The 14,937-nt window shown below is 36.8% G+C and overlaps 1 protein-coding gene across 5 annotated transcripts in view; it reads right to left on the bottom strand.

Annotated features, from left to right (window-relative positions):
• LOC124556772 (LIM domain and actin-binding protein 1) overlaps positions 1-14,937 on the bottom strand; it is a 222,180-nt gene that overhangs the window by 71,158 nt on the left and 136,085 nt on the right. For all 5 annotated transcript variants that reach the window (XM_047130782.1, XM_047130783.1, XM_047130784.1 and 2 more), the window contains one exon: positions 4,967-5,129. In XM_047130782.1, coding sequence (XP_046986738.1) covers positions 4,967-5,129 — 163 coding nt within the window. The remainder of the gene's footprint in view (positions 1-4,966; positions 5,130-14,937) is intronic.

Genomic DNA, 14,937 nt, shown 5'->3' with positions numbered 1-14,937 from the left:
GCTGCTCATTTCAAATTTTTTCATGCATGCCATCATAACAATTAAACTTACAAGGATTGGATCACAGACCCCAAGGGCATGAAGAGAAACTGTAGATTTATCTGCACTTGTGGAGCTTCTACTGAAGATGAAGAGCTTTGCAGTGCAGTGATTCTGAATCTGAGTGGTAATAGAATATGAAGTGAGATATTGCATCACAAACTGTTCTCACTGATGTAATGAAAGTGAATGAATCTCAGGAAGTGCAAGACTTCATAGAACTAGACTTAATTGTGCCTGTTGCTTCAACACTGACCATGGACAGTTCTGAACAGGTGCCGTTCTCCACGGTTCATGGTGACAACAGCCACAAACAGTGTCACACACAGCACATGAGGCAACCAGCCTGTTCATCTACAAATTCACATGTTCTGAAATCTTGTGTTAAGTATTGTGTAATGCACAACTTCATATATTGCTTCTTCCACAAAATGCAATGATGACACTGCCACAAGTCAGGGCACACACAGCAAGTGTACTCGCAAAAAAAAAAAAAAAAAAAAAAAAAAAAAAAAAAAAAAAAAAAAAAAAAAAAAAAAAAAATATGTAATTCCTGTCCCACATAAGTCTTTAACTTGAGATAATGGAAATCTATATGATCTCACATTCCAAGATCCACCCACTTCTCCTGGCAATACTCACAATAACAATAAATGCAAGTGCAAGAATCGCAATGCTACACACACACACACACACACAGAGAGAGAGAGAGGGAGAGAGAGACAGAGACAGAGAAAGAGAGACAGAGCGAGAGAGTGAGAGAGAGGGGGGAGGGGGGGGGGGGGGGGAAGGAAAACTTTGCTCAGTCGCATCAGCTCTCCTCAAATGGACAAACACCACAATGTCAGTCAGTCACAATTAAGATGAAAGCAGTTATACAAAATTTGGAACTGACAGTCATATTCAGTGGACTAGTCACAAACTGTTCATATCTTTACAGATTTGCAATTAAACCATGCCATTTCAGTTAGATGTTGGTGCTTAGTTACATTAATTAATCAAAATACATACAGGCAATTAGGACACCCTACACTACAGAAATTACATCTGCATCATAAAGCCTACAATGGTTAAAGTTTCTTGTTCTCAGGATAAGCACATCAGTGACAGTCATGGTGGGTCAATCATGGTCTAGTCACAAAAATTTTGTTGTGGATGCTTTTGATTCATTTGATCTGGATATTCAAGATAATGTGCTTGTTATCACTTCTCAAGTTTCCATGTCAGTATTCAGCAGCTGTGTGACTAATAACTACATTTAATGGTGCACTGGAACACACAAAGAATTTTCAAGTTCAAAGACAATGCTCAACCAATTTTCTACTATGCACTTTTGGTACATAACACTATTCATGATGAAGTCACTTCTGAACTCAACAGATAGGAAAAATCTGGTGTCTTGTAACACTTTTCTGCAAGCCAATGGGCAACTCCTCTCATCATCACCTGAAAATCAAATGGAGCAATCTGACTTCCCACAGACCTTAAAGAAACATGCTCAGACAGTTATTGATTCTTTGCCACTACTCTGTAGTGTGGAGGTTATGGATTGCCTAGCAGGATGATGATTCTCTGCCAGAACTGATTTAGCAGATGCTTACCCTCAATTTCTGCTGGATAATGAAACAAACAAATTTCTAGTGATCAATACACACTTTGGATTTTGGCAGTTCCACCACCTTTGCTTTCAAAGTGCATCGGCTCCTGTGTTGTTTCCACATTTTCTCAAACATGTGATGCCAAAAGTTCCATCCTATTCAAATTATGTGGATGCATCATTGAGTCCAGACAAACACCAGAACAGCATCTCTAAAATTATCTTTTTCGTGTTTTAACCAATGCAGGACTCAGGGGCATCTGTAGAAATATTCATTCTTCACTTCAGAAACTGAATATTTGGGACATGTCATTGATGCCTATGGTACTAATCCCTCAACTAAGCACTTAGAGGCCATCTGGAAATTACTTTTCCCTAAAAATGTTTGTACACTACAAGCTGTTCTAGGAAAAGTTATTTACTTCATTAAATTGATTTCAAACATAGCACAAATTGCTGCTCTTTTTCATTACCTCTGACACAAAAATTTTCCTTTCCAATGGACTGGGGAATGTGAACAATCATTTCAGAAGTTGAAAAATGCATTGCTCACTCACTCTTGTCTTATTCATTATGATATGCACAGACCATCAGTGCTTGCAGTTGATGCATCTTCACATGGAATTGGGATGGTTTTATCTCACAATGTTGGAAACACTGAACACCACACAGCATTCACACCTAAAACATTGAACAAGGTCCAAGACAACTACAGTAAGCTGGAAAAGGAACCTTAGTCACCATATATGGCCTCACAAAATTTCATCAACATAAGCATGCCAGAAATTTTTTCTCATGACTGATCATAGGCCTTTAACTGCACTCCTTCATTTAGTGAAATATGTTCCTGATCATAAATTGCATGAGCTACAATGGTGGTCACTTCACATTTTGCACCACGAATTTTTCAACTGATCCCATCCGGTGGTTCTTGGCAACAAATTAATATTGATCTTGCCACTCCTTTTTGGAACACCTGGTGGCTAATTATTGTCAATGCCTACAGTAAATACCCTTTTATCATTCCCATGAATTCAACAACCTGAACTAGCACTAAAAAGCACCCACTTTTGTCTTTTGTTTAGCACGCTTGCTTCAAACAATCATTTTCTGCAGTTTTCCTCATTTGAATTCCAACAATTTTGCCAACAAAATGGGATTTAACATATACGGACAGTTCCGTTCTATCCTCTATCAAACAGTGCAGCCAGGCATTCTGTTTGCACTTTCCAGACTCAGACACCTAAACTTAATGTTTCACATTGATGGAAAAACTCATTGTTTCTCGGCACATTTCACACTATGTGTTTTCCTGACACTTTGTCAGTGGAACTGTTACATAGTCATTGTCATTGCTCTTTGCTTTGCATATTTCACCCTTGGCACTTTGCTTCAGATGCAAACTTTGCAGTGAAGTTTCACATGAATGACAACTTTTTATCATGTATATAACAATCCCCAGAAATGGGACTCTGGCATCATCACTTAAGACATCTGGCCTAGCTCAGTATATGGTTCGTGGCAAAACAAGCACCCATCGACAGTGACAAAATCAATTTCATTTTGACATGTTACCTGCTGCTCCTGAGCAGCCTTTGCCTGTGCCTGACATTCGGATCCATATTTCAATGGTCGACTCTTCAATGGAGGTCAAACCTTGCATGCCTGTGTCACAGCCATCCCACCCACTACCGCTCACAGCAATTTCAATGATGGAAATCAAGCCTGTTTCAGCATCAAAGTCTGTGGCATCGCCAGCAGCATCAATGCTATGCATACTGGCAGCACCATTGCTGTACCCAGCTGTGCCGCTGGATGGACACCCTGCCACCCGTGTTTTGGCAGATATTCCCAGCATTTACATGGTGAATGTCAGGATGACAGACCTTCTGTTTTCTGTTAAGGTAAGATTCTATCCATGCAACAGAGATGTGATTAATGCCATACCACTTCAGTTTGCCAAGTGTAATTTTAGGATCCATGTATCTGAAGGCTTTGACAAGATCACAAAATATATCAACAGCATAATTTTTCTTGTTTGTCTCTGCTAGAAGTTCATTTGTGAAGCCTTTTAGGCTTTCTCTATGGAGAATACTTTACAAGAACCAAAAAGAGAAGGAGTTAATGAGTTCTGCTCAGTTAGATGAGAGAGTATTCTATCATAGGTCACTTTTTTTTAACCCTTTTGAAAAGAATAGAAAGCGTGACATAGGTCTGTAATTAGAGCTCTTTTGCTTATGTCCAGTTTTATAGATGGATGTTACTACAGAATATTTAAGTCCATAAGGAAATATGTCCGGAGTCATTGATTAATCACAAAAGATCACTTCAGGGTAATGCAGTCAAGTCAGCACAAGATTTTAGTATTCTACAAGAACCATCATTTGGTTCTTTATTAGTAGGCGCAAAGTTTGCTGCCACTGTAAGGAATTAATCTTTGAATTTGATGGCCAATAATTTGAAAGTGGCATCATCTCTACTGGTGGCCTGTAAACAGCCAGTATTACAATGTCACACACAAAATTTACCAGCTCTTTTGTACAGAAAAATGTGATTTTTATGGAAAGAAAGAGGAAGCAGGGAGAATGAGTGTGTGTTTGTGTGTTGTGTGTGTGTGTGTGTGTGTGTGTGTGTTTCAGGAGTGCCCTTGGGGTTTCAAAGGGATTATTACATGGATTTGAAGTTGTGAGGGTACTTACTAATGACCTATTAAACAACAAAATAAATGAAGAAGAAGAAAAAGAGAAAACTGAATGCATCTGATTATTTTCAGACAGTGAATCAAAGAAGGTTTTTGTGAAAACTCACCATCAAATTCATTCTATGGATGTTAAACTATGTTGAATACCTATTAATTTTAAGAGACTGACAGAGACAACAATGAACAAAAATACAAAACAGTTCTCAACATCCAAATCCAAAAATAACAGTTAGTTATATGCTGCATACAGAATGAAGGAGAGGAAGCAGAAGAGAAACAAAATATGCCTTTTAAAAGATATCTATGATGGAAGTCAACTGTTTAAAACAAAAGAAAAAGTATTACTGTCACAGAAAACTATTATTATTCATTTATATTCTGCTTAAAAAAAGATACAAACACACACACACACACACACACACACACACACACACACAAAAAAAACTGGAGTCACAAAACTTCAAACATAAAGTATAGTTTTCTAGAGAAAGAAACACAATATTTGTTATCGTAAGGTGCAATTTAATGTTTGTGGAATTATCTTTTCCATAAAATTATGGAAATTCCTGGATTTTCAACTAAGGGTAACCTTCATATTCTCAAAAAATTATATAATATAATAAACATACCTTGCCAGTTTGCTCAAAATGCTTGGAGACCTCTTCACACTCACATTGCTTGGAGAACGTTCAATTTCATTTGATTCAGATTCAGATCTCTCAAAAACTTGGTACCTGGACTTCAGGTTTAAAGCAGCAAGCTCTTCCAGTCCAAGATCAGGCTTATCAGAAGCTTGCAAGAGACAAAAAAAAAATGTTATTATGGTTTCTGTACATGGCATGAATTGACAATTTGAATTTACAATTTGATGGAAGAAAGTAATAACTGCAGTATTTAATGAGCACATACAAAACTAAATATTATAGCCTATTACATTATCTATAGGTAATAGGTATAATGAAAAATAACTTTTAATTTAAATCTTCATGTAGAAGATTATTTGTTTGCAAATACAATTCAGTATTACATGAATTATGGAGTCCTCCTGTTTCCTTTTTTTTTTTTTTTTTTTTTTTTTTTTTTTTTTTTTTTTTTTTTTTTTTTTTTTCAAAACAATATTGCACCAAAATTTTTGTGGTGCAACATTATGAAAAGTTCTCTCTATGAAAAAGCACTTTTATACTAAGTGAATGAAATAAAATTCTATAGTAAACAAAAAGGAAGAGCCTCTCAGTGAAGGGTTAATTTATGGAACAAAGTAATTGCTGATAAAGAGAGGAAATTCAAATAATATCCAAACAACTTAAGGAAGAAGCGGAAGCTTTTAGAAAATGCAAAAATCCTGTGGCCATCATGAGTATACCTTGCATTTACAACAATAATTACATGAAAAATGCATGAAAGTCACTGAGTAGTCAGGCCTCAAAATTCAGATGTACATAACACTAAGGGAAATAGTGTCAAACTGAATCAAACCATTTACAGCCTTTTTGGATCTAGGACTATAGAGTTCCTACAAATCAAAAGAAGTAGTGCTGGTTCTTATTGAAATGTTAAAGGACCTTTTCTATCCACTGTATTCGAGAATTGTGTTATGTTTTAGGACACTCAACATGGAGGACATCAGCATTCATCCTTAAATATCTCTGAATGAGAGCAGTTAAAATAAATTAAATTTGTAAACAAAAATGAGAAAAAGCAGCCACTCAGTTGTAGCTTAAGGGTATGTAAACCTGTGGGAAGAAGTGGGTGACTTTTGCTTTCTACATGGTTGTTGTGAGAGTGTGTACTTACATTAGAAAAAGAGTGGTACCATGAAACCTAGTATCATGTCTGTCCTACTATATGATTCTGTGTACCACATACCTCTATAGGTGATTGGTTGTCATTGCAGATTTCTCTGGAATTTCTATTGTAATAATTAAAACTCACAGTTTATAAAATAATGAAATTAAGTCTTAAAACACACATCACCACTATGAACACGCATGCAGATACACATTGAAGATTTAGTTGATAAATGGTTATGATATATCATAACATACAGAACATTCCAAATCTAAACAAAATGCTAAGAGTTAGTATTCATATGAGATGACATATTGTCTTGAGAGATCCCGCAACAGTATAATTAAAAATATATATATCTGCTGTAAAAGTCTCAGCTGCAAATCATCACAAATGATCATTAGTTTTGATCACCTAATAATCATCTCCAGTTCTAAAAATAAAAATAATACTTTAATAAGTATCTTTTCATGTAGATAAAATAGACTGTAAATTTTTAAAATTTAAATTTCTTAAAATTTCACCTGATTAAGCATGAATTATGAAATGTTGAAGAGTCATAAACTGTAAAATAAGAGGGACAGCATTATAGCAGACTTCCAAGGGGTCAGAAGGGGACAGGGGGGGGGGGGGGGGGGGAGGGGGGGCAGGGAAGGTGGGACCTATACAACCCAGAGTTGTATAACACTGAATGGTGCTACAAATCTTCTTATAGTGCTGTTCCTCTTATTTTACAGCTACTGACTATGGTCATTTACAAAACTTTTGACAACTCATGATTAACCTGATAGAATTTTTTAAAAAATGAATATTTTCAATCTATTTTATTTACTCAGGTAGATGTTTTAATTTTATTTTTAGATCTGGAGATGATCACTGAGTGATTGAAACTAGCTATCACATGCAGCAATTTGCAACTGAGACTGTAACAGTTAATATTCAAATGTAACTGTATGGTTGATCTGTGTGATAAACCATACACTTACATTTGAATAATTGGGTAAACTTGCCATTTGACAATAGCTTTAAAAAAGCTTTTCTTTTTCACTATTATATAGGGGATTCTGTCAATATGTTTGTTTAGATCAAGGATAGCCCTCTGTCAGTGCATAAAATATAAACAATTAAAATAGGTTTCACTGAAAACAGTATATCACAAGTACCACACGCAGATTTGACCTCCCACTAGGGCAAGAACCTTTGCATCAGATGTCAGTGCAGTTTGACTAATATGTAGCTACATCAGAACAACACTGCTTTTTGTGGCTGGAGGAAGGTAGCACATGTGTTTGTAAAAGGTTTCATGTTTCAAATATTATTGTACTTCACACCCAACAATATATTTTTCCTTTGACAAATGACCCTTTGGCACAACAGAAAGATAGGAGCATACAAAGTGGTAGCATGCTCTCCTGTTGTCAATTTGCCTAAAGTCTCTTTTGTTGCTTTATCAGCAACCAACAGAATGTCACTGCCATTCAAAGCTATTATAACTGGTAAATTACGTAATGAATATTTTGAACAATTTTCTCTGCTAGGTTGATGTAATGCACAGTACTAAGGAAACTGGAACAAATGAAGAATTTCATGCCTCATCTGATCCAGTGATTTCAGTATCACATGGTATTCAGGGTTAAAGACTTTTAAGAAGCCATCTTCCTAATGAATTTACATAGTCAGGCAGACCTACTGCACAGTCTAGGCTACTTCCCTTGTAAGACTGATTGTGTGTACAATTTTCAAATCAAGATACTCTTTTAAAATAACATAAAATCTAACCAAGAAAAAAGATTTGGAATAATTTTTTTATTGTACCACAGTAAACTTAAAATACCCAGAGTCCTTCTAGTAATAATGCTATGGAGCGAATCAAATTCTGAGATGTTACATTAAAGTCCACCTGTCTCTGTAGTCAAGATCACTAATGTACTTCTGTTAGAAGGCACTCAACTCTGAGGTATGTGAGTTTGAATCCTGGTGGTGGATAATTATCATGGTCAATATTTGGCTACAAGGGGAGGAGACATGCTTGCTGATCACCAGTCTTTACAGCAACATCCTGGGTTAAATTCCAGACTTCTTCACAGTATCTAATAAAGTGAGGGTATAGGACATTGTTGATGGTAATCAGTCTGTCAGATGGTGATGTTAAGCTCAGCAGCACCCTTAGTGATGTTTGGAAGGTGTATGCTATGTGCTGGGACTGAATTTCACCCTCCCCCTTTCCTTCATCCACAAAAACACATACCAAACACTCCCTGCCATGTACTCAACACAGTCATCTACACAGCACAGATGCACACTTGCATAACAGGTTGAAGGAAGACAATGATAAACCACATCCACCCAAGAGTAGTGACTGATTAATCCTATATCTGCTCCCCTGCATTCATTTCCTGAGTATGAAATTACTTTGATTTAGACATTTAAGTCCATTAGATATTGCCTTGTCTGAGTACCAAAAGGCATTACAGCTTTTGGATTTTATGTTTGTAAGCACTACGTACAAAACCTCGCACCTAATTCATAAACAGGAAACTGCACAGTAGTTCAAAAGTTATATGCATATTGCATCGTAAGGCTCACCAACACCAGCACACAGATAGGGGCAGTGCCAATTTGAACCATGTTAAAGTTAAAGAAATTATTTTAATGAGCTACTGACAGTAAACATTAGCTTATCTCAGTTATTTCAAAGTTTTTTTCCTGTAAGACATAATTTTCAGTGAGCGAATGAAAATGAGAACAGTGACAAATTTTGGAGGATTTCATTTCTTAAAGTGTCAGTCATCAATAGCATTTGTGACCGTGAAACTTCTATAATTTCTTGACAAAACATTTGTAAACATTCATTGCACGATAATTTTTAAAAATGAGGTCACATTACTGCAATGCTGGAATTTTTGTGACATTCAACACTTAGCTGAAAAACGAAATATTTAATGCCAACAACATTTTATCAATTAAACATCTAAATAAGCCGAGTGCTTTTGAAGTTTTAATTTTATGGTCACTGAAATAAGGCAGCCAAGAGAGTTTTCATAAAATATAAAACCAAGGAATCTCACTGACTTCTTAGAAGTTGTGGGTGCAGGTCAAGAATATTAAAAATACAGTACCCGTATATATGATTAACATTTACACAAACAGATCTGTCCATGATAAACTTCAAACCAGTATTCTTGGTCCATACCTTCAGCCACTTCAGTGTCAGTTGAAGCTGATGAGTTGTAATATGTCTAAAGTATAGTTAATTAAGAAAGGATTTTAATAAGTGGGAATCCATAGTTATAAAGGTGACAAAAGAAATTGCATCTCCAAACTGGAAGTAACTCAAAGTATTACTTGTTTGCAGAGCACTCACATGACTGCTGCTAATCATCTACTCAAAAGGATTATCCACTCAGCTGGTAAGTGTCACATTGTGAAAACTACTTTCATACTATCAAGACAGGAATTCTTTGATTCCCTTCAAGAGACATGGTATTGTCATTGTCAAATTTTGTCAAAAAACCCCAGGAAGATTTCTTTGGATTAGGAATTCAGTTAATGAAGGGTACCATACTGAATACTGCTGGAAATGAAGGCTGTATTCTTTTTTACAAACAAAACAGACTTTAATTTCCACTCAGAGAAGAAATCCTAGTTGATTTCAAGTTCAGCCTTCTCTTTTTTTGTCAGCTATAGTTTGTGCAATGATGTGTGGTGGTGTGCTAAAGAACCTTTTTCCTGTATAATAGCTACTGTTGCCATAAAGGGCGAAAGAAGGTAAAGATAAACTTCACAGGAAGATCTTTTGGCAATGAGTAATGTTACAGATTTGAGTTGGAGGTGCTAGTGAACAAGGTCAATCAAACAGAGCCATTCATCGTACACAAAAGAAGACAGTCTTTCCTGAAACATCTAAAATTTATTACCACCTCCATTTCACCTGGAACACTTCTTGTCAGAACTGATGCAACCTCACTTTAAACAGGCCACAGCCACAGAATAATACTTCTCAGCCACAGAATACTACTTCTCCCAACGGCCACTTGACAGTCTTCCTAAAACTTCATTTATTATCACTCTATCTAACTTCATCATTACCCATACCTGCATCACTTTTGAAGGCCAGACCTACAACTGCTATGGGAACCAAGAGGGCACTGTCTTATGCCAAACGTTTCATTGACCACAAGGAAAAGGCATTCCTGAGGCACAGAAACTTGGCCCCCTGGCCTAGTACAGATTTATCGATGACATCTTTGTTATCTGCACTCATAATGAAATGACATCAGATAATAAAACCATGAATTAGGCACTGTCGTCAAATCACAATACAAATTACATCAAAATGGTTCAAATGGCTCTAAGCACTATGGGACTTACCATTTGAGATCATCAGTCCCCTAGACTTAGAACTACTTAAACCTAACTAACCTAAGGACATCACACACATCCATGCCCGAGACAGGATTTGAACCTGTGACCGTAGCAGCAGTGCGGTTCTGGACTGAAGCACCTAGAACCACTCGGCCACAGCAGCCGACCAAATTACATTATCAATAAATTAACTGTACTAAGCAGTGCTGCATTCTTTCATGTTAAACAATTGTTAGCAATTGGCTTTAATGCTATGAATGGATGCATACCACATACCTACGTGGTATGTAATATGCATTCATTCGTAGCATTAAAAGTGATTGATCATGTAACATGAAAGAGTGTACTGCCTATCAGAGTTTATATACTGACAATGTAACTTATATTATGATAAAACAACAGTGACAAATTCAGGGTTCTATTATCTGATGTCAGTGATTTTATATTCACCTAATATGATGCTGTAAATGCTTTTAAGAACCTGATGATGGAAAAGTGGTTGTTAAATAAAGAATTTTATCAACTTCTTGATGTGGTAATCATGACATTTTTCAAATACCTACAATATGTGGGGGACCAACTTCTGAAAATAATAATATCTACATTTTGACAGCTGCCACCCCTCCCACGTCAAACTCTCTCTTTCCTTATCACATCTCTCCCACCTGGAATCCTCCTTGTCAGAATTGATGTGGCCTCACCTTACACAGACCTCCCACAAACAACAGTGTGTCAGCCATAGAATACTATCTCTCCCAATGGCTACTACCTCTCCGAGTGGCAAACATATCTGCTCCACCACTGAATCCCTCAACAACAACACAAACGACTTCTCCCAGCTTTCTTCTTCTGCAGATACCCCACAGTTTTATTTACAAACAAATCTCCCAGGCAGTATCCTCATTTGACCCTCTGACTAATACAGTTCCTACTTCCCAAAAACTCAGAAGCAACTCCTTTGTCATATGTACCACACAGGCCTAGAATGCCTCAATACTTTACTTTAATGTGGCTTTGAATTTCTCAAGTCTAGCCTTGGAATGATATCCTTTCTCCCTGATACCCTCCCCATACTTCTCACTGTCACCTTCCATAACCTTACTAGCCTCTGTAACATCCTAGTCAAAGCTTATGACATTCCAAACCATCATCCCTATCCACGCAAGTGTCCTCACTGTAAAACATGCCCCATGTACTCACTCACTAACACCAACTCCAGCCCCACCACTGGTAAATCCTACAATATCAAAGGCACAGCAACCAACTGGTGAAACCTCACATGTTATTTATCAACAAATTTCTGTCCACAGCACCACTAAACTGGCTGATACATGAATGGCCATAGAAGAACTGCCCACCCCAGGGACATCCAGTACTCATTTGCTGAATACGCACTGCAGCATGACTCAAGAGACCTGAGTGTTTGCTACAGCACATGGCCCTATTAACATTCCCATCTGATACAAGTTTCCCTGAACTACAGAGATGCGAGCTTGCCCTTCAACACATCCTTGCATCCCAACAACCTTCTGGAATTAATCTCCATTAACTAACCTCTCCTCTCTTTTTTCCCTGAAGGCCCAAGTAATGCTGAACAGCTACCATGTCACCCTTTGCCATGTGGCATCATGTGGTACAGAGGGGCATGTGGTCAAACACACCCCTCTCTCAGCTGTCTTACCAACTTTCCAGATCTTGGAGTTACTACTTCTTACTCAAGTGGCTCCTCAGTTGGCATCATGAGGCTGATTGTAACCAATACTAGTCCCATTTATGCTAACCATACCATCTCTGACCTTCCTTTTTAACTTACCACAACCTATCCCTCTCTGCTCTTTGAGAAAAAACATATTAGATCTGAAGCGGTAGTGTCTATTGGCAGTGCTATACATTTTGCCTCCTCACAGTAAGTGCTGGCTTTTATTTTACTTACTGTGTTGAACACTTGATAAGACTTTTTGTAGTTGGGATCTACAGTCACAATGAGTTTTTTGAATGATAATAGTTTGCCACATTGGCTGGTATTGTTAGTATTAAGCTATGATTTTATTTTATATATTCCACTGCTACATAGTTTTGGCTGTATATCTATTCTCAAGTGTGAAGTATAATTGGCCAATTTACTCATCTACATCACACAATTGAAGAAGCATGTTATAGTTGGCCAGACTGTAGAGTTACAGGCATGACATCAAGTGTTACGAAATCAGTAGTTACACATTGTAGCACTTACTTGTAGGAGCTGTGTAACTACTGTTTTCATACAGTCTGGTGTCAAGCCCTTAACTTTAAAGTTCAGTCAGCCACATTTGGCTTTTACATTTGTGTAGCATAAGCAAGTACACTGAGTGTAACCCAAGTATGTGTCTTTAATGGGCTATACTTCACACTTGAGTATGGCTACACAGCCAAAACTATGTAGTAGTGAACAATATGAAATAAAAGGATCACTTAATCTTAACAATAACAGCCAGTGTGATAAATTGATATCATCATAAAAGCTTAATATAATACCAGAAATATCCCCTTTAAGAATCAATATCGACTGAACAAGCTGTGACCGTATGAAATCCAGCTTGCTTAGTTCATTCATGAGATCCAGAAAGGGTCTACGTAGGAGATCATTGACTGATGCCACATTTCTCAACTTCTGGAAATTCCTTGCTACAGCTACACACTGTTGCCTAGTAAATAAATTATGTGCTTACAGAACAACAGAAAAAGGAATTAAATGGGACTGAAGACTTACTACGTGACAGAACCCAGAGTAGCATAATTGAGGGGGAGATACAAAAGAAACATTTGGTTTATCTCAGGCAAGTGTGATAGGGCCATTACTGTCAATGATGTAAACAATCTGGCTTACTGTTTTTTTTAACTTTCTGAGTCTTTTCAAAGTTGACACAGGTGTGTACAAGAAGACCACATCATTAGAAAATTAATGGAAATGCAGGAAGACTTGCAGATCATCAGAGCTTAGTGTCTTCAACATAAATAAATGTAACATAATGTGCATAAATAGATAAACTACATAACATTGTTTGAATACATTATCAGTGATAAGCCACTGGCTTCAGTGCACTGTCTCCACAGAATAAGGGGAAGAAAATTTAAAATAAATTAACAGGCAAAAAATACTCAATAGGAAGCAAAGTTTTCCATAAATAAGGCTATAGGACTTTCTGTGGGATGAACTGATAATTTGAGTAACATGTAACTGAGTATTAGATTTCAGTAACTTTTTTTTATCAATGCTGAATTAGTATTAGGATGCTGCTGTTAGAATTAGTTGTTCTCTGTTTGTAGAGAAGTTTCATTATAAATTTTTAACATATCTCCTGTTACCGAATAATATGATTTAGATATTGATGTTATGAGTCAAGTAAACCACAATTCACAGTTCATTCATAACCATCAAGTCTCTAGCAGTAGCTGTCCAGAGAGATTTAAGGTGAATCATCCATATAAATAAGGTTGAGAGGAAGGTATAAACCAAACAGCAATTTACAGTAAGAATCATAAAGAAGTGTAATTTACACAAGAAAGAGGTCACTTACACAATCCTTATTAACCAATTTTTGAGTACTATTGATCACTGGGGTATACTTACCAAACTGCAATGAGAGGAGAGATATAGAAGATTGAAAAAAGACCTGCACACTCCATCACAGGTTTCTTTAGTTGGCATAGGAGTGCCTTCTTTAGTTTGCGTAGGAATGATACAAAAAAACTCCAGTGATAGGTGCTACGAACATGTAGTGCTTCTGATACACCATGCTCTCTCTGCTAGACACTGCATGTGGTAGTTTGCTTAGTACAGATGTGTACACAGTTTGTGTTGGTTTTAATGTTCAAGAAGGAAAACTTTTTAAATACACTGGCTAAGAAATCTTTCTCGACTAAAATAAATCTACTAATGACAGTCACTGAACAGTGATTAAGAAAGAAACTTTTAAATGTTACACATAAAAACCGAATGCAAAGGTTTAAGAATGGGAGTAATTAAAAGTGAAATGCACATGTAAAAGATGAAGTAAAACTGGACTACACATAATAGGTGAGGAAAACACGTGCAGCATAACCATTGTCACCATAACAGATAGCTAGTAGAATTAGATAGGCTAGTGACGAAGGTAATGCTAGAGGGAAAAATGGTGCTTAAAGGGACAGACTGAAATACATTGATATAAGCTGCTAAGTAATTTAATTAGAGAAAGCTGTTGTGTTGAAGCCACAGTATTCCTGCCCCTTGTAACCACCAATGAGCTATAGCGCAACATATTACTTGGCAGTGCTTTGCTTGATAATAGAAACAAGTGCACAACCATACCATTACAACAATTCCTCATTATAAGGTACACAGATCACTACCCTATACAACATTTTTGCTACAAGCAACATGTGATGCAAGGGTGTACTTTGAATGGTTGAAGCGCATGAAAAGGTT

Source organism: Schistocerca americana, chromosome X (genome assembly GCF_021461395.2).
Source record: "Schistocerca americana isolate TAMUIC-IGC-003095 chromosome X, iqSchAmer2.1, whole genome shotgun sequence".
NCBI lineage: Eukaryota > Metazoa > Arthropoda > Insecta > Orthoptera > Acrididae > Schistocerca > Schistocerca americana.
This window is presented reverse-complemented; position numbering and strand designations above follow the sequence as displayed.